This window comes from Lutjanus erythropterus, chromosome 10 (genome assembly GCF_056507025.1).
Source record: "Lutjanus erythropterus isolate fLutEry1 chromosome 10, fLutEry1.hap2, whole genome shotgun sequence".
Classification (NCBI taxonomy): Eukaryota; Metazoa; Chordata; class Actinopteri; order Lutjaniformes; family Lutjanidae; genus Lutjanus; species Lutjanus erythropterus.
Window position 1 is genome coordinate 34,314,570 of NC_139326.1, and position 27,432 is coordinate 34,342,001.

Sequence of the window (27,432 nt, forward strand, 5' to 3'; positions counted from 1 at the left end):
ATTCGAAAACTCCCCACTACACGAAGCTGTGCACCTCTGCATGAATCAGCCTGGAATCAGCCACTTATACAGCTGCACTCTACTCTCTCACACTCAGAACAAGTATGAACATGGAAGTGAAGGCAACATGAGGGGACGCGTTGTTAATGGCTTAAAAAAAGAAGAAGACAGATCAACACACAGGAAGTAGGAAGTGTGATCTGCGATATCACCAGTCTGTGTGTGTGTATTTGAGTGTGTATCAGTTTATGTGTGTGTGTGTGTGTGTATGTGTGTGTGTGTGTGTGTGTGTGTGTGTGAGGCGAATGTGAGAAATGAGACGCTGACCTGTGCTGTGAATTAAGGACAATTATGTCTCTGAAACTACCTCGCAACTGGGACTTCAGCACCTTCAAGGCTGAGACAGCTCGGATAGGTAAGCTGGTGGCCGTGCTGCGTTCACTGACAGCAGTGTAGATGCAGTGCTTTCACTATTCACATTTTAGGCTCTTTAAAGTTTGGATAATGAGCTGATGTTGTCTTATAAAGGCTTTTAAACTAACAGCAAAGAGATACAATTCCATATTTTCAATGCAACCAGGGATGGTATGGAGTAAAAAAATGTGTCCATATTTCTCTTTATCTTCAACAATATTCTTTTGCACACATATTAATGGTATGTACAGTATAACTGATATACCAGCTTATCGGTGTCATGAAAATGTGTGTTTTACTGTAGAAAAAAATGTCTAGTATAATAACTAGTGACTGATTCTGCAGCTTAAAAGTTGGGGTTTTGGGGATTTTTGTGGCTGTTTGCTACGTGCTGATGGTAACCAGAGTTGTTTAAACCTTTTTTTTCAAACAAATCACTGTCATCACTAAGATAGAATGACCTGTTTCTATATTATAACATATCCTGGCATGTAAAACTCTCCTGAATTAAAACTTTACTAAGCTAAACAATAAATTACTAGACTAAAGTGCATTTCTTAAGTTACTCAAAAGTAACTCCCAGTGGTTGCAACAGGACATTGACTAACCAGTGTCTGTGCATGCAAAGCTATGTGCAGTCATGTATTTTAAAGTTACCATATGCAGTGGTCTAGACTTACTAATTCCGTGCTCACCACTGTGCTTTGCATAGGGTGGAATCAGTGCAATAATGTGCCTGGTTTCATCTCGGATGGCACAACAGTTGCAACACTAATGTCAAAGAAGTTTGCACACAAGCTGTGACTGGTTGATTTTCCACAATATACAGCCATGCTATTGTTCTATATACCATGCATCACATTTCTTTGGCTCTAATCGGTTTTACAATCAGTGGTGCTGGATGTTCAGCACTGTGAAAGGAAGTTGCTGCCTGTCATTGCAATTATATATATCTGCTTCATGTTGACTGGATATCAACTTTATTATCACGCTCTTTCTTTATTGGCCTATGAAAGCTAACTTCCTGAAAGCTAATGAGATGACAAGTTCATGATACTTTTACCCAGAGATGTGCTGAGGATCATGCCAAATGACAGACTTCATACTGTGGGACTGCAGTGAGGGAGGCTTTCAGCAGGAAACTGATGCAAGAGCGCAGTTTCTGCAGAGCTCTGGTGTTTCCATATAACTGCACCCATAAAGCCTACATCATGAGTGCGTTTCTATATGACGTCTGTGCAATGCATCTATGTGCACAGTCATGAATCATATGTCCTTTCATAAACATCTAAAAGGACAACCACAACGCTGTCAGCTGACCCTGACTCCTCCTGATGCAGTTAAACTCCATCCATCTGCTGACTGACGTGGGATTAAAGGAATATTTTGATAAACAGATTAGGAATAGGCCTAGTTGTTCTTAGTTTAGGGAAATATACTAATCTGCTTTCTTTTTAAGAATTGGGTCTAGATGAGAAGATCAATACAACTCTAAACTCTCAAATGAGGTTACATCTAACAGCTGGTTAGCTTAGCTTAGCATAGAAGGAAGAGGAAACCATGAGTTACAGCAGGCCTGACTCCGTAGCAACTCCAAAGCTCACTAATTAACTCTTTTTGTTTGTTAAATCTGTGCAAAACCAGTGTAAAAATGGCAAGTTGTGTTTTTTTTTTTTCTTTCTATTTCGTATGATGTGTTAATTAGCATTAACATTAGAGGTGTCATGTCTATTAAATATGAAGCCACAGCAAGCACCCAGTTAGCTTAGCTTAGCATGAAGATAAGAAACAGAAGAATATTCTCGACTTCTCGACTTCACTCAAACTTGACAGAAACAACATTTATAGTCTTTGTTTGTCTTCCCTCTTTTCCAACTCACCACCAAATAAACCCTTAATTCATCACTTAAGGCACGAAAATATTAGCGGAGAAAAGGCTAGAATATTTTCACATCCCATTCACATCATACTGTGAATTAAAGGTTTACTGTTGGATGGTTGGGGCAGTGGAAAGATGAGCCAAGGTGTTTTTGGCGAGTTTATTTTTTTGTCTGTCGAGTTTGAAGATGATGAGGCTAGCAAGCTAATGTTGCTAACGGTTAAGTAAGAGAGTAAGGTGCTCAAAAACTCCACTCATATCTATGACATGAACGGTGAATACAATGAATAAAAATAATTTATATCAAGCTAACTGTGAAAAGTGATGTAAAATTTAAATCATTAAGTTTGCAGGCAAAAGTAATGTTACTGTGGCGTTTACAGGAAGTAAAGGGTGTACAGCTAAAAGGGATGCTAAACACTGAATTGTGCAAACAGAGAAGAGGTAGCCTGATCAACGACAAAAAGAAATAACACCTCAAAAGCTAATTACTACATTTTAAAATACAGTCCAGCACAAAAACAGCCTGTAAAACCTCAGTATGTTGATTTTACAATTCATTTTTTTCAGGAGCTCCAGGTCAACCACTGCCTTGATCTGATCTGGTAGTTAGTTTGTTATTGTGTGCTATGTTGTTTTTAGTTTGGATTCACAAAAGTAAAGTATCAAGTAAAATACCAAGTAACACAAACAAAGCAAATAGTTTGAGGATAAAAAGGCCTAATGATAAGAACCTCATGCAATTTGTTCATATAATCCAAATTATGTCTTTAAGTTAAGTGGCTGTCAGCTGTTGCTTCATAGCCTGTTTAATGGACAGGCATCTCATATTCTGCATGATCACGGAAAGCCCTCCATGTCCAATATCAAATCACTTCAGGCAAATCTTTAATCATAAAATATGCTGAAATTAAAAATGTCTTCAGCTGTACTCTATAAAAACAGTACACGGTCAGTGTGAAACCCTGAATATCATTCTCTCCTGTTCACCTTGACACGAGTTAAGACGTAAATGTTGCACTTGACGTAAACTGCCTCTGATCGTGGGCACTGAACACATCTTTGTGGTGCAGTGGGACGAACTGAGGCCAGTTTAAAGGAGCTGTGTGTTTGTCAGCTGAGGGTGTGGTGCGACATCTGCCTCTGTGTGTGGGCTCACTGTTTCTCAACAGCACTTTAACTTTCAACTTATCAAGGGAGGGTGACGCTATTAAAATTAGACCAAAGGACTGTCAAAGCTCTAGGTGGAGACCTTCAAAGTGTTGCCGGCCCTCTGGCGCTGATGCGGCTGCTTCCTGTTTACCAAAGGGCGGCCCTTCTTCTTCTTCTCTTCTCCTCTATCATCTTGCTTAACAGGACACGGTGAATTTAATAACAACTGAGCGAGCTATCCAGCTATCTCTGCGGTCCCACCAACCCGCGTGTCTCTCAGACTGTCTCCATCTGACTCTGTCTTCCCTGGGCCACGAAGACCCCTGCCTCTGTTCTTTCATCATTCCATTAAAGGGATAGTTCTGATTATTTGAAGTGGTTGCATGAGGTACTTATCCATAATCAGTGTATTACCTACAGTCGATGGCTGTGGGCTTGCCTCCAGTTTGGAGAAGCAGCAGGAGCACTAGCATGGACATTAAGTAATTTACTGTTGTGGACAGGGTCAGCAGCAAAATGTGTTTAAGCCACTTAAAAAAGGTCAACCTAAAAATGTGCTCGGCTGCAGTTGAGTACAGAGCTAAAAATATGTCCTAATTAGAATATTCTCACCACTTCACCATGTTGTCAGGCAGCCTTTTCTGATGGTTTGATACAAATAACACACTGGTCTGCATGAGCGCGATCAAACAAGGTGGCAGAAAGGTCAGAGATTAACGTGTGTGTTGGTGTAATTTGAACTGAAACTGACACGTCCTACTTTGAAGAATGTCACCCTTGACTAATTATTGTCACCCTTGAGTTCAGTATCTGTGAGAGGCCATGATGTCATGTTTTTAAGGGATAGATCGGATTATTTAAAGCGGGGTTGTATGAGGATAATCAGTGCCAGTGTATTAGCTACAGTGGATGGATGTCACGCCCCCAGTTTGGAGAAGCAATGAACCATCAATGAACTGCTGTGGACAGGGTTGGCAAGCAAAATGTATTTCAGCCACTTCAAAAGGTCCACAAAAAGATCATTAGCAGTTTAGGTGTGTACGGGGGGTTTCAAAAGTTGACCAGCTGCTTGCGCCCTGTGTACTGATGCTATCAGTCCTCTGCAGCAGCCGCTGTGGCCCTTTGCTGCATATCATCCCTTACTCTACTTTCTTTCCTGTCTGCTCTTCAGCTGTTGCTATCCAATAAAGAAAAAAAATCTGAAAATTAATCTAAATAAATTACATGAATAAATAAACAGAATTTAAGTTAATTAGGGTAGTCAAGACTCCCATTATCCCCCCAAGAAAGCAGATGCATTGCTTCTGCAGTCAAACAGTATGACCTTTCTGACAGGAAACCATCATTATATAACCCAATATCTGGCTTATATAGCACCAGACAAGGCTGTTGACAGCAAAGTAAAGGGGTGAAAATAATCTAAATATATCGACCTTTTTTTAAGTAGCTAACATAGCTGAATGATTAGCTTCTGGGAGTGTGTCGATGGCCATCTGCTGTAGGTTATACACTGACTATGGATAAGTGGTTCATACAGCCACACTTTCAATATTCTGAACTATTTCCACCATGGACTCTCCCAGGCACTGAACTCTAGGCTGACAAGTATCAGTCAAGGGTGACATTCTTCAAAAAATTCAAAATAGAAACGTGTCAGTTTCAGTTCAGCTTAAGTCTACATAAAAGTCAATCTTTGACCTTTCTGTCTGATTGTTTGATCAGTCTCCTGCAGACCACTGTGTTATTTGTGTTGAACAATCACAGCTACATTCATTCACCTTCCACAGGAAACTGGTCAGCACAGGCCAGCGGTTTCCTGTTTGTATAGGTGAGCACCAAAAATAGTCTACACTGAGCAGGTCCCTTCATCCTGATAGGCTGATGCATATTCATATAAAAAAAGAGGAAGTGCTCGGCTGCAGTTGAGTACAGAGCTGGTCTTTTCGTAATGTTTTGCAGCTCCGGCTGTGACACAGCAGCTTTGGGGTCGTTCATGACAATTTTACCAGCCGCTTTCTCGTGGTGTTTGGCAGCACGATCCAAGAGCGTGATACCTGGAGAGGGAGGCCCCGGGCCGGGCTCGCCGCGCTCCTCCAGGTCCATGGAGAGGCCGCTGAAGGCCGGCTGGCTCAAGAAACAGCAGAGGTCTCTGGTGAAGAACTGGCAGCAGCGGTATTTTGTGCTCAGAGGAAGCACTCTGACCTATCACAAAGATGACAAAGAGACCACAGTCCAGGTGAGAAACTTTGAAATTAATTTATTTTAACCCTTACTAATGCTATTATTTAATTATAACACATTTTTGTCCTATTTTTTGTTGCTATAAACCACATGTGCACATTATTTCCAAAGTAGTTCAGACAAATATCAAATATTCCTATGTAAAAGGCAGTGATTAATGAAATTTGGTTCATACAGGTACGTATATCAGTAAAGGACTGTCATGTAATTGTCTCGATTATAGGTTGACATTCTTTTACAGTCACTGATGTTGAGTAATAGAAGCAAACTTGCTTGTAACAACAACATTCGGTAATCTAAAGTTAGCATCTTTTGTATTAAATGTTCTCTGTATTCATAGATTGATTGATGGGTGAATAAGAAAAGTGGCCATTATCATTTCCAATCAACACCACAAACACTTTGCTGTGTGGCTAACTCTGCACACTTCCTGTAAACAAAACAAATGATGCTTGACGCCTCACAAAAGAGACCTTCTGCCATTGAAAGTCCCCTTTGTTCCAGCTGTATGTCTGTTTTATAATCCACTGGTTTATGCTCATGTCTGTAACACTGACCAAACGTCCAGCTGAGTCTTTAGTATTTGATTCCATGCTGTAGTTCTGTCTCTGTAGGACAAATACAAAGTGTGCAGAGTGTGCGCAAACCTCCAAAAAATAGTATTATATTCCAATAGTGTCATTATGATAACTTTCTATGATGCCCATGTTCAGCATATTTGATAATGCATTATAAACATACTCATAATTAATTAATAATGCTATAAAAAAAACAATCATAACACATTACAAAGCATTTTGTAATGACGCATATGGTCAAGTATACAGCATAGTTGTAATAATTATAATGCATTATAAAATTATTGCATATTACAACTATGTTTTGTTTGCTTGTTTGTTTGGTTGGTTGGTTTTAGAGATATTGCATTAGTTAAATGTGAATGTCCATCATTCAGGTGCTCATCATCAAATAGTTGTGTCAAATTGTAGTACTCAGTTTCTGTTGTGACCAGTTAAAAGCACAGTGTGTAAAGATTTAGGGGCATTTATTGGCAGAATATGAACATATTGTTGTTTTCATTATCACTTGAAATTATGTGTTTTTGTTACCTAAGAATGAGCCATTTATATCTACAGAGGGCGCAGGTCATCTTCCACAGAGTCTACCATGTCTGCCATATTTCTACAGTAGCCCAGAATGCATGATTTTCACAGCCACCGTAGGTTCTCCTACACGCTTGGAAGTTTAGAGTGAGACAAGGTGTTTGCAATCTGCAAGCTGGATGCCACTAAATCCTACACACTGGTCCTTTAAACAAATTGATTAATTTTACAATGTTTTTTGTGTCGTATGTTTTGGCATGGATTTACTTTTTTCACTTCTTCTTACAGCATCCAATGCTTTATAAAAATGGTTATAATGTATTATAACTATGAGCATTAAAATACAACCAGAAACGTCAGTGAGTGACCAGCAATTATGAAGGATTATGTTACTTGACCATACATGTCATTAAAAATGCTTTATAATGTGCTATGATTAATGTTATAAAGCATTATGAATATTCATCAGTGCTTGCATCCATTATTATACAGGCACAGTATAGTGTATTATAAGTTTGTTTATAATGTGTTATATGTGCATCATAGACCTCAGTAAACCTAAACTGCAGTACTTATGATCACATTATAACTCATTTTAAAAGTAATTATAATGCATTATAAAATGGTTATAATGCATTGCAACTATGATAATAATACACTATGATGCTTGTCAAAGAAATGACGAGCAACCAACAATTTTGTAGCATGATGATACTTGACCTTATAAGTCATTATGCTCTATAATTTGTTATGATTATTGTTATTAAGTATTATGATTTTTTATGGGTGCTTATGACTATAATTACACTTTATTATAAGTTACAAGTGCATTTAAATTAATGTGTAAAACATCAAAAACAAACTCTGGCCTTTATTTCCTCAGTCATGAAATGTGATAAGATCACTCGCTTGGCTTCTGTTGGTCTCTTTCTCACACATGTATTTGTTTTATTCTCTTCCTTCCTATTTATTTCCTGTTTAGAATTGTGGTAGTGACACATGAAGGGAGAGGAGCATTCATGAAAATTTGAAAAAGAAATAGCTATATTATCTATTCAGGGACACTGAACAGGGGCAAGCATGTGGCTTAAAAAGTTCCAGAATCATAAGGAATTACTCCAAGACTGAGTTGCACCAACAAAAAACTAGATTAAATCATGGTTTAACTTTAAATTAAGTTGACTCAGCAAATTTAAACCTCACTTTAGCTTTAACCAAGATTATTCTGTTGCACCAAAACTTTAAACTCCAATTTAAACTGTGACCTAGTATTAACTTTAAACTTACACTTGAGGAGGTTTTACTTTTAAAATAGCTGCCTTTTTGAGATGGATTAAGCAAAAATAATAAAGTTATTCAAAGAAAGCGTTAAGGAACAGACTCAACATAGTTGATTTTTATGCTGTGTCTCTTTTTTCTTTCACTCCAGTTGACAATTCAACCAACAAATTTATCTCAAAGGAGGAGAAATTAGAGCTTCTCTACCAGGCATCATGAGTGGGCAAACTAAGCCTACATAGCTAGCAAACAGTGCAAGGTTTTGCTAACTTTTTAGCCAGCTAGCAAACAATATAATCCTTAGTTAACTTTTTAGCTAGCTAGTAAATGATATGGTTTTTCCTTTTAGCTAACTAACCAACAATGCAACACTTTTTAAGGAACACTTAAGTCTCAGCATCACTCAGATGTATTTAATTTATTTATTTTCATTTGCCTAAGCAAGCAACATATTAGTTTTGGTTTACATCACTAAACTTGGATTTACTAAACTGAGATGACTTTTTTACTGTGCAACAGAGCTTTGCTTTAGTTTAAACCCGGATTTACTTATTTTAAGCCTAGTTTGACTAAACTCTGATTAGAACTAGTCTTAGATTAAATCAGTCTTTGTTAGTGCAACCAGGTCTAAAAGTTCAGGAGTCATGTCACTTTCACTTTTGCCGTTAAATTAGAAATAAACAAGTGGTAGAGTGGGTGGGACATAGAGGAAGCGGGCTGCAAACATGGTGAACTTGAAAATACAATGTGCTGGATAATGTAAACTGTGAACACATAAACTGTGAGCAGACCCTAAATCAAATGACGATAGATCAGCAGTCAGTATTTTTTCTCATAAAATCTCTATATTCTGGTCTATGAGTGAATGTGAACATCAGTCTAACTATTAGCATTTGGTTCTTGACTTTGAACATTACACTAATGTACATTTTTCTGTGTTTGTGCTCCTATTTTTTCTCTCCAGGGAGTCATCCAGCTGCGCTTCAGTAAAGTTAATGAGCTCCCCCCGAACTCAGATGACCCTGGGAAGTACCTCTTTGAGATCATTCCACGTAAGCACGCAATCAACCTTTTTAAGAGGGCAAAACTGACTTTAGCTGTTGTGTGGCGTATTTAATTTAAGATGGTTTTGTGTGCAACAGTGATTTATTAGTGCTGTCTTTGATGGCCTCCCTTCATTGCTTTGTGTCAAGATTTTCCCTATGCCAGGGTTTTTAAATTTTGGGTCTATTCCAAGTTGGCTGACATGTGTGTAAAACAGCACTTGTGGGAAGTGGGAAGTAAAAAACTACCAAGAACTGATAGCAATCTGAATCTACTCTGGAAATCTCTGTGTAGATTTCAGTTTCTGACACACATCTCTGTCCTACTAAAGGTTTCGCTTTTCTAAAACGCATCTTCCCTCCAACACCCATCATTTCATAGGTTCCACTGGAGACAGAGAGCGATGTCCCTATGTGTTCATGGCAAACTCCCAGAGTGACATGGAGGAGTGGGTCCGCACTCTGCGCAGGGTCATTGGAGTGCCAACAAGTGGAGGTTGAGTAAAACCTTATATTGTTCTGTATGACACTGCAGAAATGAAAATAATAATTGGACATTTTCAGGAGTAAATGTATTCTTCTTGTTGTTTAGTTAGATTAAAGGATTGCAGAAGTGAGACCAGGTTTTAGTCATTGTTTCACAAGTCACAAATAAGTCTCAGGTCTTTTCACTCACATATAAAGACTGATATGTTCCAAGTCAAGTCACAAGTTCTAAACAAGTCATAAAAGTTTTTCCAGCCTGATTAACAAAGTTACTTAGCTGTTAAGCTATCTTAATATTAGCCTCAACTAACTGTTCTTTGTACAACTTCAAATGTTGTTAAAAGCTAAAAATTGTTTGTCTTTGACCTGCATGTTTTACATGCTGCAATCTGGCTTTTGTTGACTGCTGTATAGTTTTTGCACAAAACTGCATTTGATTCCTTTCTTTTTTTCACCTGGAGCTCAGTAACATAATGTTGGTTCTTCATGGTTCTCTCCCGCAACTTCATCGGACTGGTGCAAAACAAAGCGGAACTGAGGAATAAAGTGTCAGTTTGTTGGGAATCAACAGCATGAATGTCATTTGATTTGGGAAATGAAGGGAAATGAATTGATTGGTGGCACACTTTTGATAACTTTGGGCTCGGTGAGGTACCAAGTATTTTCAAGTCCAAAGGCTCAAGCAAAGTCATAGGTTATTGGTGCGTTGCAGGTTTTCTGTTATTTTATCAAGTCAAGTCTAAGGTCATCACATTTGTGACTCGAGTCCAAGTCATGTGCCAGCTGCTGGTTAGCTTAGCTCACCACAACATGTTGTTAAAATGTGTTTTTGTACATATTAAACAAGAGATATAACTTCTAAATCAGTGAGCTTTGTTACCTAGTTTTGACAGAGCCAAGCCTGCAGTTTCCCTTTTTCAAGTCTGTTAACTTACTGCAAGCTAACCAGCTGCTGGCTGTAGTTTCAAATTTTGTGTATAAGCAAGAATGATATCAATGTTCTCACTGAACTTTCAGCCAATGAAAAAGTGTGAAAAAGTTCTCAGACTGTCTTATAAAATAAATAGAAATAATTACTATACAATTTCTATTAAAAATACCATATTAAAATGACAATAATGGTGTTCATTTGAGTGTGTAAAAGTGATTTCTGATTATACCGTGTGGACTGGTCCAAGCTGTCATGTCTTCCCTCTCTCTGCCTCTCTGCAGTGTTTGGAAAGGCTCTCATGGACACGGTAACATATGAGCAGCGGTTTGGGCCTCACATGGTGCCGATCCTGGTGCAGAAGTGCGTGGAGTTCATCAAAGAACACGGCCTGGAAGAGGAGGGCATCTTCCGTCTGCCGGGTCAAGACAACGCTGTCAAACAGTTCAGGGACGCCTTCGATGCAGGAGAGAGGCCCTCCTTCCCCAGGTGATGCATTCATGGTTCCCTTTCACAGATGTCTGTACTTTTAACACATTGTAAAAATTACACATTATAGCTATAGAAACATGTGTGATTGAATTGTGATTCTCTCTTGCAAGCAGAAAAGTCAATAATTGGAATTATCATCACCTGTAACGATTTTGTTATTCGGGCTGTACGTTTTTTACCAACCAACCAGATGGTGAAATGTGGTGGATGTAAACATGAGCATCGTGGCTTAAAAGCTTGATATTCTGATTCCTCTTGATGCATCAATAATTGTGTTATAATCACATCTGAATCATAATCAAATCAGTTTGTGCAGTGCCAAGAGATTCCCAATCCTGGTGTTAACCATTTAATAAAAATGTCTCAACTTCAATATTCTCTACCTGGAATAACTGGAATAACATTTTGATCTGATTCCACACAAGTATGTGCAGGTAGAGAAAACTAATTTCCCTTTGCCTCCAGTAATGAATTGGAGGCAATGGTAAATTAAATAGTAAAATTATGTTTTATGAAAGTGGACACTTTTGTATTTTTCTCATCATGTGAAACATTGACTGAGACATGTGAAACACTTGAAATGAAAATGAAAATGTTTTTTATGTGCATGTCTTACATATGTTGAAGATATCGCCATGGTAAGTCATAATTATGAGATAAAAAAAAGGCAAAATAATGGGAAAAAAAGTTATAATTATGAGATAAAAAGTCAAAATTAAGAAATGAATAATCATTCGTAATATAATAAGAATAATTCTGACTTTTTAAATCTCATAATTCTGACTTTTTAAATCTCATAATTCTGACTTTTTAAATCTCATTATTTTGACTTTTTAATCTTTTGGTGGAAATGGGCTTCCATGCATATATATGACATCTACAAAGAATATAGTATGTAGAATGACTGTCATTAAATTGAACCCAAATTAAGCTCAGTATTACAAAAATTTACTAAGGATTTTTTGTAGATGTGAACATTTAGCAAAATCAATGTATATCTTTTATATTGTATGTGATACAGTGTTTTTGTGGATAAATGAAATACACAGGAAATACAGTACAGAGTACAATGTGGTTATATCATGATTTATTCATTACATCAGCAGAGACGTACAAGATAAATCATAACTACCAAAATTATCCTTAGAAATCAGCCCTTTTCTTTTTTCTTTTTTTTTTTTTTTTTTTAAAGTATGAGCTGAATGCGGTCACTGCTATATAAGGAGAAAAAAGTCCTGACTTCAATCAATCACCTGCATCATCAGCTCTTTTTTTTCTTCTGAGAAACCAGGAGAGATGAGAGAGATACAGAGCGGCTGATAGATTTCTGTCTGCCTCAGAGAGCTGAACAAGACACCACATCCTGTTCTGGCAGGCAATCAGGAGGAAGCCTGTATTACTCAACATCACAAGCTCCTCTGACAGAACACTGTTGATTAAAACATCCATTTAATCGGACTTGTTTGTCTGTAATCCAGTCAAGGAGCAGCCATTGAAATATGCTTTATGTCAGCTTTAGTGTTTTTCTGAAGAATTGTATTGTTGGCAGAGTCCAAACAACAAAGTTGCGCCATTTAAATATACAAAAAGGCCCAAAATGTCCAGGAACAGGATTTTTTTCAAAAAATAACCTTGTTTATACTACACCCAGCCATACAAATGTTTTTTATCCAGTCAATTTAAATATTTACAAAAAATTATGATGACACTTGAAGTTCTTGGATACTTTGAGTAAACAGTGAGAGCCCATAGTTACTAAAAAAAGAAGATATTAAAGGGATAGTTTGCATGCATGTGTAGAATTTGATGAACATATTGTATTAAATTTAATGTACAGCATGTAAGCAAGCAAACTGGACATCTATGATATAGTGAGCAGGTTACATTTTCTACTCATTAAACTAACACTTGTTGTCTGCAGTGACACAGATGTCCACACGGTGGCGTCACTCCTCAAGCTGTACCTGCGTGAGCTGCCTGAACCCGTGGTGCCCTGGACTCAGTACCAAGACTTCCTGGACTGCACCAACCTGCTAGACTCCAGCAGCTCAGAGGTACGCTTCATTTTATTTTATTTAAAAAAGGCTAAACTCCGTCTGCATATCTGAGTGCATGTTGTATTGATATACTGATATTTTGAGCGTACGTGTCCTTTAATCTCTCGCTCATGTGTCCTCTCAGGGTTGGGAAAAGCTGGAGAAACAAATCGCTCTCCTTCCCAGAATCAACTACAACCTTCTGAGTTATGTCTGCCGGTGAGTAAGAGGCTGGAGCGCAAAGCATTATGGGATACTCCAGAGAAAAATCATGATGGCTTTGTGGTTACAGAGGACACCGCTGCACTGGAAAGATACAGACATGTCCTTGAGCAAGATGCTTCACTGTACAGCTACCGGATGTCCTTCTGGTTAAAAACCCAGACTTCAGTTTGACATGCATCTGTATATCTGTATCGTCAATCTGTATATCAACATCTGTCTCGTCTTTTTTGTTTATCAGGTTTCTGTTTGAGGTGCAGCTGCAGTCAAAGGTGAATAAGATGAACGTGGAGAACTTGGCCACAGTGATGGGGATCAATCTGCTCAAACCTCAGATAGAAGATCCTATCACCGTCATGAAGGGTAAGAGCTGATGCGTAACCGGTGTGTCACAAACCAACATGTGGGTACATCTGTGTTTTCTTATGGCTTTGACAGAAACTGTGTTGTTCACATTTGTAAAACACCCTGAATTCAACTGATGTGTAATTACCACTTTTATGAAGAAATGATAACATGATGTCTCAGTACTGCGACATGACTACATCCTTCTCTTTTTTAGACACTATATTTAGTGAAAAAAACAGCCTTTTACAAAAAAAGACCACACAATATCCTTGTGGTACAGATGATGCAGCAAAAAAGATGTGCTGCTTCCATCGATTCCATAAAGTTTATCTCAGTAGTGCTGCAGCTAAAAATTATATAACAAATAACATAAAAAGAACCAAAAAATATCTGAAAAACTGACTTTAATTGAGTTAAAAGATTGAGGAAAGTGAATCATGAAGAAAAGATAAGACGTTTTGATGACAATCTTTTCACATTAGTGTTTGTTTTTCTTCGCAGCGACTCCTCAGATCCAGAAGCTGATGACAGTGATGATCAGACAGCACGAGACTCTGTTTCCTCTCTCCAAAGACGTGCTTCCCTCCCCTCCATCAAACAAGGCCGAGAGCCAGAAGAACACTCCCCGAAGCTTCGTGGGCTGGGAGTCTGCAGAGGTACGAGCAGCTGACTACACATTAAGCCTCTGTCATGTTTGAAAAGTCATGTTTTTAGGGCGTGTTTTGGTGCTACACATGGAAACAGGATGAGGTAACGGCCAATGGAAAGAAGATCACATATCAGAACAACATAATTAGTTTGGAGGAAGAAGTATCTAACATGATAGTCGTGGCAAACAGTGCTAATCCCATCAGCTGTGTTGATTTTTTGACACAATCTGCCGACTAAACAATGTCAAAGTCAAATGTAAATTGTGTGATGCTACACATCAGTGTTTGCACTATGCTGGACCACATTAAGAACAATCATCTGACTGTCAGGTCTAAAGATGGCTCACACCCAAAAGCCAAAAAGTGTGCATTAGTTCCCATGTTATGCTGCCAATGAGTGTGGTGGAGGGTTAAGGAGTCAAATAGCTAACATTAGTTTGGTACCCTGAGCCTCAGGATGTTACGCCATCAAGAACTTCTGTGACTCAACACACAGAAATTCACTTTGAGGAGAAGAAGGATGAGCCAGAAGTCAAGCTAGCCAGGGATGACTGGGAGATGCAGTCCAGTGTGCTCCTCACACAAAGCCTCTCTCCATCAAAGCCCGGCTATACTTCCAAACAGATGTGCACACAGACAGCCGCGGACACAATGGATGCTGGGTAGTTCAGCCTCTCCGTCTAACAGCCTTGATGAGAACCTGTCTAGTGCAGTGGAAACATGCATAGTTACCAGTTAATGGCTATCAGGTGATTGGAAGCAAAATTAACTAAAACTGATATCCCTACTGTGTAACACTTTATTTTTATTTAATTGTTACGCTATGAGCTATGCTAACTTTGCATAGTTTTATATAAAATAGACATGACAGTGGCATTGATCTTCGCAGCAAACTTTCAGCAAGATAGCTGGCAGGCCTATTAACACTAATAGGACCCAAGTGACATGAAATTATGATTTGTATGAATATACTGTAGTTAAATCCTTGTGTTTTGGTGCTTTTGCATTTATTTTCATTCAGTCTCAACATCTCTGAAAGACACATCTTTTGTCTTACTGATGGATTAATTGAAAAGTTTTCTGATGCATTTTCTCTGCTACTTGCTCGCCAACACACTGTTGGTTAAGTGGTGAAAGCATGGATGGATAATGGCTTTATGGCTACATCAAACCAAAGGAAATTCACACCCTAAAACCCACTGAAATATGAATTACTAAATCATTTTCCAGTAATATAAACTGTACTGAATATATTAGTCTTCTGTAAGTGATCTTAAGTTATGTGTTTGTCTCAGATGGGTGATGCATCTCTGTCCGAGTCTCCAGAAGAGGAGGAGGACAATGACAGTCCAGGTCCAGACAGAGGGAACTGCAGCCCCCAACACACACTTCAGGAGCCGCTTTCACCTACCACAGACGACTGGCTCGGGAATCCCCGCAAACGCACCCAAACCCTGCCCACCTTCAACTGCCCCCTCACCGGAATGGCGGCCAAAGCCGACGCCCTCAACCGGTGGAGTCGCATTCAGGAGAACGTGGAGGAAAAGAGCGGGACTTTTTCAGAGGATATCTTTAAGATCCTGGACCTGCGGAGTTCAGGTTCATTTTTCGGGGGGTCTCAGACGGGTAACAAGGAGGGGGAGGATAGGTTGACAGCCCGCAGAGGAAGTGACAACACAGGTTCTTCTACTGCTGCCTCCCAAAAACCTAACAGTGACTTGCGGCCTGTCCCGGTGCTAACCCATCAGAAGAGTGAAGGGAGCCTGAGAGTGAGCACTTCAGTTCAACAGGTCAACAGCAGCTCTGAGCTGCAGAAAGACAGCAAGCAGCTGGTGGACAGGTGAGGAATCACAGAGTCTACCTCACAACTAACTACACACCAGACAGACCCTCATTAACGTGGTGCACAATTTCTGATATACATTTTTAGGTTGAAAAAATAGTTGTTACTGCAATGTGCAAAAATCCAAAAATTATCTTTATTTTAGTATTCTTGATATATGAATGTATGTAAGAATATTTTTTTTTTGTAACTGACCCTTTTTAAGCCCCCTTTCACTCTATACAAGCCTGGTAGCTGGAAGAACCTTTCTGCTTTCCTGTACACAATTTTTTTTTCTCAGAAGAGCACCCACCCCACTCTCACTCTGATTGGCTAATGCTCGTTGCCTTCATTGGTTGGGTCATTTGGGTTGGGTATGTTTAGGTCAGGGTTAAGGGTGTTCCTGGCTACAAATTTTCTTGTCGATTAGGAAAGAAGGGCTGCCATCTGCTGGGGCTGCAGCCCCAACTAGTGGTGGGTGGCTGCATAACATCTTAAGAGGCAACAGATAATTGGCTTTGTATGTGAATAAAACATTGATAAATATCAGTATAGTATTAATATTAGTATATTAGTAATCCTGGACCTACCTAGCAAGAGTGCTGATGTGTAATTATATAGTAGACCAATTACGCACATCCCTCATTTAGTTGTGACTAGTAAAGTCTGACATTTTTTCCGGACACGGGATTCCTGTGAGAATCCTGCGGGATGGGAGTCAATTTGAGTATTCATCATTGGACTGGGATGGGACAGGAATCATAATAACAATAAGCCACTTTTTTATATAGAAAAAAGTGTGTAAACGGGACATGACGGGAGCGGGATGGGACGGGAGTCATTCTTTCAGGATAGGGATGGGACAGGGAGTATTTTTGTGGGAATGGGAGGAGTGTAAATCCACTCCTGTGTCGCCCTCTAACGTGGAGAGAAATTGGTCAGCATTAGTGTAAGACTATTATGGTAAGCCAATCAGTGGCAGAGTAAGGCTGGTCATGCCTTCACCATCTTGGAAAATAAGTATCACCTGTGAGACATGTAAAAGCAACATATGGTCATATCTTAAATTAGCTAATGTTCGCAAAATGCTGACTAACAATTGATGTAAATTAGGTAACTGGTTAGCCAACATTTTGCTAACATTATCTTGGTTAAGATTTGGGGTGGTTTCGACATAGACGAGGCTAGGAAATGGGGAAAAATGACTGATGTTCCAAAAGGGGTGGGACTTGGGACAGGTCAAATGCATATGAATATTTACAATCCAAGGGTGAGCATACTGTTATTCAATTAAAATGTGAAAATAACCAAGACTACAGGAAAACACACTAAATTTTAAAGGAAAATGACATTTTCCTGAGGGCATGTGTCACCTTTAAATTTACACCGCAAAAAAGTGTGTGTTTTGACAGCTAGTTTTGTTTCACATTAAGTCACATGTGAAAATGGCACTGGTGTGAGGTAATGAGTTTGTTCCAAGTCCAGAATTTCTTGTTTTGGGAATATTGTAGAAATGAGAGCCAGTATCTTGACAGCGTAAGGAAGAAAACTGGACTAGAGTCAAAGAAATCACTTACTTAAATTGAAAACAGGTGTTGTAATCTCACTCCACGGGGATTTTTTTTGTGTTTTTAAAGGAAATGTCATTTTTGGACTCAATATTACTTCCAGAATCGATCTGATATCTGGACTCAATTCATTTGTTTTTGCAATGATGACCACTGATGGACACCGAGTAGACTGAAGCATTGTCTGGACTTTGTCTCAACCTCCTGTGTCTCTCATGTCTCTTGCAGCCTGCAGAAGGAGAACAAGGAGCTGAGGGCCTTGGTGGCAGAGCTCCAGTCGGCTCTGGAGGCAGAGCACCGCCGTGTGGCCGCGCTGGAGATCTGCCTGAGAAATGCTGAACGCAGCCAGGAAGAGGCCCAAAGACGCAACGAGGTACTGCAGAGAGACATTCAGCAGTTCCTCTCCACTCAGCAACAAACTCCCACCTAAGAGTCATTTTCAGGCTCACTAGTATATGGATCTATGACTTTGTCAAAAACAACAGAGCTAATTTTACACCAGCTGAAATACTGTCGGCCTCTAGTGGGACATTTGATTGTTTCCATTTGAGCTCTGTTTGGTCCTCAAGATAAATTATTGGCTCATTTGTTTGTGCCTGTGAGGAAAGTTGAGAGATCTAAACAGACTTTAATCTCACTGTTCACATTAAAGACTTCAAACATGTCTGTTTGTCCTCGCTGCAGGAGGGATGTCTCTGTATATGAACTGCCGTCATCTGTGGCTGCTCTACAGGAAAAGACCCTCCGAACAAGGGTCGACTGAATAATGTTAATGGTGGACAGTAGAAATACTGTGGCACATGTGGAGTAAAGGTTTCATTTCATTTTTAAATTAATAAAGTAGCACATATCAAAGTTAACTTGTTGATGCATGAAATAATCTTACACTACATATTTACAATACTAACACACTAACACATCAGTATATCATTACTGAAAACCAGTGGTGACTGCCTTTCAGAAACAAATGAATTGATTTCTCCTGAAGACACATGACACAGTATCCTGCCAGGAACATGAATTAAAAAAAAAAAACAAGCCTGAAAGCAGTGGATATTGTACATGATGGTAAAATTGCTGGCAGGGTTAAGCTGATACATCTTTAGCCTTTATATACAACTTTACAGCCATACAGCTCTGTGAAGCTGTGCATAGACACAGCAGTGATTTGAGCTACATGTAAACGTCAGCAAGCGAACATGAAATGATGTTTTAGAAATGTAATGTTAACCATCTTACTTTAGCGAGTTAGCATCCAAGTGTTGCTTGGGTTATGGGAACATCAGCATTTTTAACAGGTGTTAAATCACATTCATGTGATAAATGTATATTTTTTGCCACCCAGAGAGCCATACCACTAGCATGGAAAAAAAAATAAATCTGATATCACTATTCTTCACATCAGAGAATGCTGCCCCTAAGTGGCCAAAATAATGTTATTAATGTTATTGCAGGTTTAAAGTTTCCCTCCAGATATGTTTTAAAGTATGTACTTTGGTATGAGTTATATTTTCTTTAAAATAGTTTTCCCACATAAAAGTAAGAAAAAATGTGTCTGGAAGCACATCTACTCTTTCTCCCTCATAGAGAGGTGAATTCCCTCCCCTTCCAGGCTGCCCCATGGGATCAAGATCACATTTGAACTGTGCCATGAATTACATGATGATGTATGTCATTATATATTTGAGGTGAACTGAAGTGTTTTTTTTTATCAGCAATTGCTGATTCAGTTTTCAGCAAAGCACAAAGCGAAAGAATAATCAAGAGGTGTTACTTATGTGACTGATCTCCCAGTATGAAAAACACACAGGCATCATAGCTTCAGTGGCTAATGTTAGCTTTTGGAGGGATAAAGCCATGATGCGATTTGCAGTGCTGTGCTTGCTGTGTTGCCTTTCTAATTGTGTATCCTCGCAGTCTGATACTTCGACAGTTTTATGAGAAGCGGCGGCTTTCTTGACTTGTAAAATGATCTTTGGAAATTGACAAGCGTGATGTGTAATTCATGGTACAGTTCAAACAGGAACTAGGTTGACTGGTGAAAAAGCAGAACGTGTCAAGATGGTTAGTGTTACAGGAAACATCAGAAACATTCAGTCATACATGTTTTAGCCTCAGTCAGACCAAGACCTAAATCTGTGACTAGTAGAGGTATCCTAACGGTAAGTGAAGTCAGCACTGTTCATTTGTTTGTTAGCTTGTAACTGGCAGTGGCTGCTAGTGACAGCTAATGCTAACTCTCACTCTCTATACTGAAACCTCCTGCACAGTCTGCTCTGTGCTGGAGGTGTCAGGTTTCTTTGTCTGCACAATAGCAGCTGGCTTCCACTTACATGCCAAATCTATCTTGCCTGGGGTATGTTTGAATCTTAAAGTTTAGGGAGTGCACAGACATCAACTCTGCATCAGTAGAGGAATGTGAAAACACTGTCTAGTGAAAAACTACATGCAAATCTGTCAAGATCAATATTTTAGGGGACATAAACAGACAGCATGTTTTTGTTTTAGTTTAGCCTGTTGGAATGCCACTATAAGTAACCTTGAACACAACGAGCAGCTAGTGCTGGTGGGAACATCTGAAGTTTTGCAGGTTTTTAGTCATAAAAACCAAAGTACTGGATGTGGTGAACATTTATGTTAGTCAGGCCCAGTGGACTGTCTAGTGGACAAGTTCCTGAACAATACTGGCATCCAGAGAGCCATGCAGCTAGCACAGAAAATAAATCAGATACCACTACTGTTCACCTCAGAGAATGCAGTGTTACTTAACTGAAGATGCACTAATCAATATTTTCTTAACAAAGGTTCAAATTACTGTGTGTAATGTGAGGGATTGCTCCTAATATCAGACCCATGGAGAATTATCATTTGGCACCCAGCAGTTCCCCTCTGCCCTGAGTTACGGAGCTTTACTGCCTTTTAGCTCGTTGTGTTAAGTTTTACAGCCTGCAACTTTATGGTTTTGGTTCGTTGTCAACAGCCTTGTTCCCTGATGTAGCAGGCAACATTTTTCAGCTAGAAAATTGGGCTACCTGCTAGCCAAACACCAGACACAGTGATTTGTTGGGTGGCCAAAGACACACAGCTCCATGTCTGCTGGACTTTGCATGGTGGTAATATATCACTACAATGATTAAATGCTATTTTGTAAAACTGATAGACTGGCCTCCAGGAAACATCTGAATTAATTTTCCAAAATATGCTATGGTGCTTATAGTATTATCTGGGCCTGCTTAGTCGTCAGAAACAAAACACTGTGAGGAAAACGCACATGAAAATCATAAAATTCAGATATTGGACATTGGAAGGCTCAGTCTAAAAATAGCAACTCTGGCCCTCATAAATCCACATTTTTCAGGCTACACACTGAGGTCCATAATACAGACCATATGGATAGGCCCGACTGTGTGAATAAGTGTGTGTGTATGTGTGCAAAAGGACATTGCCATTATCAAGCCCTCTTACGGCCATCAGGAAGATGTGATAGTCTGTTGCGGCAGCAGCTAAACAGTGTGACAGATAACAGCATGTCTGTCAACTATCAGCATGGCAGATGAGGCAGGAAAAGCTCATTCTTTCCCACATCTCTGTGACGCGCCGCAATCAGGAGTGTATCTGTGGGTCACACAAAGAAGCTAAGGAATGACCGCTGTGCAGTGGAATGAGGGTTCAGGTGATGAACGGGACAGTTATTCAAATCTGTTGAGGAGCCAGACTGAGTCATTTTTCATCTCATCAGAAAACATCTTGATAGCCTCTTGACCCCATGCTGGTAGTGGTGCCAGTCTGTTTCACCATGTACAGTGTAGCATAAATAGTAGTAACAGTAATAGTAATCAGTAATGACTTGTTGGAAGTCTTTTTCCATGAGTCACCCAGTTTCCACAGCAATCACATCTGCCCTGCTGCGCAACTGAGAGGAATGTCTCTAAAAACACTAATGAAACTTTGAGTATGTGCCTCATTTGCTCTTGCATTGTTAAGGCCAAATGCTAATATTTTTTAAGCCCCTAAATTTGGTGGCCAAAGTACATTTTTGGAGGCCCAAATGTAGACTAAACTTATGTAAAAACAATACAGAAAAGGCAATTTAATGCAAGAGTTGGGGGTTTGTTATGTGGTGTTCCCTGTAAGTATCATTTCCAATGAAAACAAGCTAGAGTTCTCAGCTAAATGAGGAACGTTGCGACCCTGTGGTGTAGCTGAAGCAAGTGGTCTACGCTGTTGTGAGCATTTATGCTTGGTGCGTGTGTGTCATTCTACAAATATGCCCCCAAACTCTACTCAGTGGTGGGATCTTTATGCCACTGTAGTGAGCTTCTTCCCTCTTCTTGCACTTGTAACAATGCTGACTGAAACAGAGTGTGTCTTGTTGGAGGTGAAGCTAATAGATGTCGAACAACAATTACTTTTACCGAAAGCACTGCAATGCAAAGAAGAAAGAAGATGGCGGAGGAGACATGGACTACGACATTTGAACGGATCGAGGCATAAGAAGGGTGAATTCGCTGTGCAGAAAATGCGCAGTGACCAAGCAGACCAATCACAGCTGTTGCAGTCTGCGTCTGCAACATGTGGCTACGTTACTGGGAAGGTGCACATCAGACTACGGTGTAGGAAATGCGGCTACGCCATAGGTACAGTGTGGATATGGCGTTGGTTCAATGCACAAACTGGCCTTTAGTAAACTTACATTTCAGTAGCCCTGACATATCTGTAGCAAGCTGACATCAAATGCTGTTTGCTGTTTTTGTAGAATCTTGAAATAAAGGATGCAAATGAATCAGGATGTTTGTAGAACTGTAAATGTGTTGGCAAAGGCTTGCAGTACGGGGATAAAACCTGGTGGCCACAGGGGGCCACCTACATGGAATATTTATTGACCACTGAGAACATTTTTGGCCCTAGGGTAATGGCTGATGTTGAACTCTGGTTTTACATCCTTGCCCTTGCATTTTTAAAACAGCCTCTTGTGCCCAGATAACCCATTTCAGACACATTGTCCACTTACCAGAAGAGAAAGTACACACTTAACATTTCAGCAAACACAACAGGCGGTGATTTACATTTTGAGAGAACATGAAGGATTATTTTGTACTACTCTGTTGTCTTCATGATGAGGAGCTTGAAATGTTCTCAAGCATCAGCTCAGTATCTTTCATCTCCTATCATTAAGGCCTCACACCTCATTGCATTTCAATTTCATTTGGGCAAGAGTTGTCTAATAGATATATCCTGTTACATTCAACTATATCAACAGACCCTTGGTGTATTTTGTCAAAAAGAAATGGTCAATGGAGCCTAGACAGCAGCTTGCAGAACTCCACCATTTACAAAGCAAATAAACAAATGAAGAATATCAACCCTGGAGCACCCACCCAAACAAAATAGCACTTCCACAAGGAAGAGGCTACAGGACAGTGTTTACAAGATCCTCATTAAGTTGTGAGATAACACGCTTATGTGCATCACCCAAGGACGCACGCACACACACACACACACACATCAGCAATGAGACCATAAGCACTGAGCAACGCAGAGCCCACCATATCATAGATAAGAGACAGAAAGAAAGAGCTAGGGAGAAGAGAGCAGAGCACAGAGAGAGAAGGACAGAGGAGAGGACACAACAGAGATGACTCGGACGGACAAAGCCAAGCCTCGGCCACCCTGTCACTGGAACTGCAGCCCTGTGGCAAAGGACATCAAAAGGTGTGCATGAGAATAAATGCTGTGAGATCTGGAGGAGATCAGCAGGAATACACACTCCTGCAGAGAGGCTCATACTGGTCAGTGCAAGGGTCAACAGCACCATTGACTACCACCAGGGAACCAGAAATTTCTTAGCCTGCAGATGAACTGACCACAATTTAAATTAACCTCTGGATTAAGGTGTTCAGGGATCACAATAACTTTTTTCTTTTACTCTTGCATCAGTCCATCCATAGATAACCCCAGAGGGCATAAAATAGAAAGCTGCGATTGTTTTTCCCATGGCGAGCATTTGGGTCTCTCAACTGGGAACCATCTGCAGCTCCAAGACTTTGCTCTTGCTGTTTTCCATCCTGCTGCTCCAGCAGCCTCGCTGTGGTCAGAGTAGCCCGATCTCCAGCACCCATCAGAGGCATCGCCCCGATCCGGGGCTGGGAGACGGGCATGGAGGAGTGGTGGATCCATCTCTGTTGGAGCAAGACGACAACACCAACATGCAGAACCTGCCAGAGAGCCTGAAGGAACAGTTTCTGCGGACTTTCAACCTGTCCGGCTTGGGTCCTCCTCCCTTGCCCCCTGGAAGCCTTCGAGAGGAGCCACCTGAGTACATGATGGAGATCTACAACCGTTTCGCTAATGACCACTCTGCCATGCCCAGTGCCAACATCATCCGCAGCTTCAAAAATGAAGGTAATGATTCTCTGCTCCATATGTTGATCATATAGACTGATTAAAAACGAGAACCACTTTTTCTTTCTTAGTTGCTGCAAAGGTCATTGAAATATTTTTATGACATTTTCCACCAAATATCATTTGTATTCTCCTTCATCACATTGCTGGTCCAGCAGGCCAAAGAATGTAAATAGAGGAAGTGAGAACAACGGTCTTCTTGTATATATGTACAGTTTTAAAGTAGACCATAGCTTTGGGTATGTACAGACACAAATTAGTCAGGTAAATTCAAACATTAGTCATGATCCTGTTCCTCGTTACTTCCCTTTGCAAAGCAATGTTTGCATCAAAATGTTATTGTTATTCTGAAATGGAACATCTTCCAGTATTTTACAATTAGGAATAAAATTGGATACGAAATCTTTAATAGAGTTAGTTTGGGTTAAGATAGGATATGTTGCAGAAAGAAGAAAGGAGATTAACTTTAGCCATTCATCTGTCTTCCCCAGACTCATCTCCCAGTGTAGTGGGTGTTGGAGGGGTGAGGCGTCACCCACTCCTCTTCAATGTGTCAGTCCCACATCATGAACGCATCACAGCAGCTGAGCTTCGCCTCTACACCCTTGTCCAGACCGACCGCCACCTCTACGCTGGTATCGACCGCAAGGTCACTATATATGAACTGGAATCACACGATGGAGAAGACAACAAAACTGATGAGGACACTGTCAGAGGTGATGGATTTGGAGAGAGAATAGAGCTGATGGAGTTGGCTTCGCGACAGGTTTATGGCACAGATAATGGCTGGGAAGCCTTTGACCTCACTGCTGCTGTTCAACGCTGGCGCAGATCTGACCGTGGCACTACGCATCAGTTGGAAGTGCACATTGCCAGCGTGGTTAGTGAAGATTCCATTCAAGGTGTGACGGAGGACACCAAAGCCGGGGATCCACCTGAGGGGGACATGAAGATTGACACTAGCCCTGAGGAGAAACACAAACCTCTGCTGATTGTTTTCTCTGATGACCAAAGTAGCGATCATCGTGATGACAAGCGTGAGCTGAACGAGATGATTGACCACGAAACGTCTAACATGGTTCTCCAGAATGACTTGGGGACAGGCCTGAATGGGCTGTGGGGGGAGCTTGGCAGGGACAGGGATGAGGGAGCTGAAGAAGATGAGCCAGATGAAGAGGACCTCATCCAAATGCGCTCCAATATGATCTACGACACAGCATCCCGCATTCGTCGCAATGCCAAGGGAAACCACTGCAAGAAACAATCTCTGTATGTGGAGTTCAAAGATATTGGGTGGGACAGTTGGATCCTCGCACCCACTGGGTACGATGCCTTTGAGTGCACTGGCATTTGTTCCTTCCCACTGACGAAGCACGTCACACCCACCAAGCATGCCATTGTCCAGACATTGGTTAACATCAACAGTCCTCAGAAGGCGGCAAGAGCTTGTTGCGTGCCCACCAAGCTGGACCCCATCTCCCTGCTGTACCTGGATGACACAGGCGTGGTCACCTACAAGTACAAGTTTGAAGGCATGGTGGTGGCTGAGTGTGGCTGCAGATAGTCAATGCTCTGAGAGAGTTTAACTCTGCGTAAAGTCTTACAGTAAGAGAAAAGACAGAGAACTAGCAATAACCTGAAAGAGGAGATGAGCCCAAACTGTCTTCAACTAAAGGACAATTGTTGAACTCTCTAAGGGTTACTCAATCATAATGGAAGTGGACATTCACTATTCATGAAACTCTGCGGGCTCCAAATGAATGAGTGTGGACAGGTATTTGTTTTAAACTGCAAAACAGAAACAAGAACTTCATTTTACATGGCCAAAGGCTTGAATATCAGTTGCCATCAGTCAGACATTGGAGAGACAGTCTGCCACTCATCCACTCTCAACATGTTGCAATTGGTGATTCCAAGGTGTGTCCTCATGCCAACAAGAATAAAAGATTTCTCGAAAGACTGAACCGATCACACAGTGTGTGCGGCTTGGTGGGAACCTGTGGGCCAGTTGTCCTCCTCCCTCTCCTTCCCCCAACATCTGTCTTCCTCTCCACTTATCTCTGGCTTCCCCACTTGCGAACACTAATCAGCACTTCATGTGTCCTGGCGCAGCGAAATGACCTCCCAGAGGCAACCTGACAAGACATGAACTCTCCAGGCCCACCTCCTGCCTCCTGCAGCCTCCTGATACGTAGGCGCTGTGCAGGGGTCCTAGTGGCAGGGTTATCTATCCCAACCCCGTTTCCCACTTCACATGCCTCTTTTCCACTCCCCCAGGCTACAGCGATAGCAAGGTGTGGGGGCTTGAGAAACATGTATGCCACCACTCAGGCTTGGAGAACTGGATGCCATTCTGGGCAACTTTTTTTAAGATGGTGGGATGGGGGAGCGGGACAGGAACATTCTTAGGCAACAAACAATCTTAACCAGCTCAACTCAGTGACCTAGCACCATTTGCCCCTAACATATTTCCAACTCTGCAGATGACTCCATCACTTTTTGGACAAAATGGAGTGGAAAAGGGGACACCTTGTTGCATTCTCTTTATGGATACCGAAAGGAAATACAGAAATACAGTTTCTTTTGTTAAAAGCCTTTTGATACCTCTGCTGCTTGTGTCAAATAAGAGTCTATTTATTGTTCTAATTTATTAATTTTTACAACAGAGTAGATAACTATATATGTACATTTGTAAGTTACTTAGTATCCATGACAATGCATTTGCAGCACAAAATTAATTTTGTTGGGAAGAGTAATGGTAACAGTTTCTAAAACACTAAAGAAACAATTAGTTAACAAATTGTAAAATGAAGAGTGTCCTGAACTATAAATGAATTGCTGATAGTTTACACAGCATTATTCAAAATGTTAGGATGATCTCACATCAAGATGAACATAAATATTGGAACAAAAATGCCACAGTGATGTTTTTCACACATAATTGTAGATGATCTTCTGTCAACTCTCCTTTCCATTATTTTAGGAAGAAGCTGCTAGACCAGTGATACAATGCATTGCTGACATTCAGATCATTTAGTCTAACAGTATCAGCTCACAGGTCATAGTTCATACATGACACACAAACAAAGAACCATGGGAAACTGAGTGGAAGGCTCGCTAATGAACAAAATGGATGGCCTGCTGCTCGCACTGACAGCCAGCAGATGCAGGCGGCTGTGATGGAAAACCTGTTTGTGAAGAGAAAATGTGAACAAAAACCAAACAAAGATCTGGACTCCAGTATCTCTTTCTGTTCTCACTAAATCTTCTGTGAATGTTAAATCAGACTGCAAGACTATCGTGTTGTTCATGTACCAACTCACTGACTGAAGACAAATAAAGGATACAGATCAGATTCATGCTCTGAA

At 40.5% G+C, this 27,432-nt stretch overlaps 2 protein-coding genes across 4 annotated transcripts; both read left to right on the forward strand.

Moving 5' to 3' along the window:
* Nucleotides 1-18,162, forward strand: arhgap25 (Rho GTPase activating protein 25). 3 transcript variants are annotated; one of them, XM_084729125.1, is made up of 11 exons: nucleotides 1-415; nucleotides 5,455-5,681; nucleotides 9,032-9,119; nucleotides 9,493-9,606; nucleotides 10,809-11,013; nucleotides 12,938-13,070; nucleotides 13,198-13,271; nucleotides 13,516-13,637; nucleotides 14,124-14,278; nucleotides 15,568-16,112; nucleotides 17,891-18,162. In XM_084729125.1, the coding sequence occupies exons 1-11, from the start codon at nucleotides 352-354 to the stop codon at nucleotides 18,090-18,092; spliced, it is 1,929 nt and encodes a 642-aa protein (XP_084585251.1). In that variant the 5' UTR covers nucleotides 1-351; the 3' UTR covers nucleotides 18,093-18,162. The 3 variants fall into 3 exon arrangements, with proteins under 3 accessions (XP_084585251.1, XP_084585250.1, XP_084585249.1); XM_084729124.1 differs by having other exon boundaries at nucleotides 2-415; nucleotides 5,479-5,681; XM_084729123.1 differs by lacking the exon at nucleotides 1-415 and having other exon boundaries at nucleotides 5,149-5,681.
* A 4,326-nt stretch (nucleotides 18,163-22,488) lies between these two features.
* On the forward strand, nucleotides 22,489-27,432 carry bmp10 (bone morphogenetic protein 10). The gene is made up of 2 exons (XM_084729617.1): nucleotides 22,489-24,064; nucleotides 24,556-27,432. Exons 1-2 carry the CDS (start codon nucleotides 23,656-23,658, stop codon nucleotides 25,626-25,628), a joined length of 1,482 nt encoding a protein of 493 aa, XP_084585743.1. The 5' UTR covers nucleotides 22,489-23,655; the 3' UTR covers nucleotides 25,629-27,432.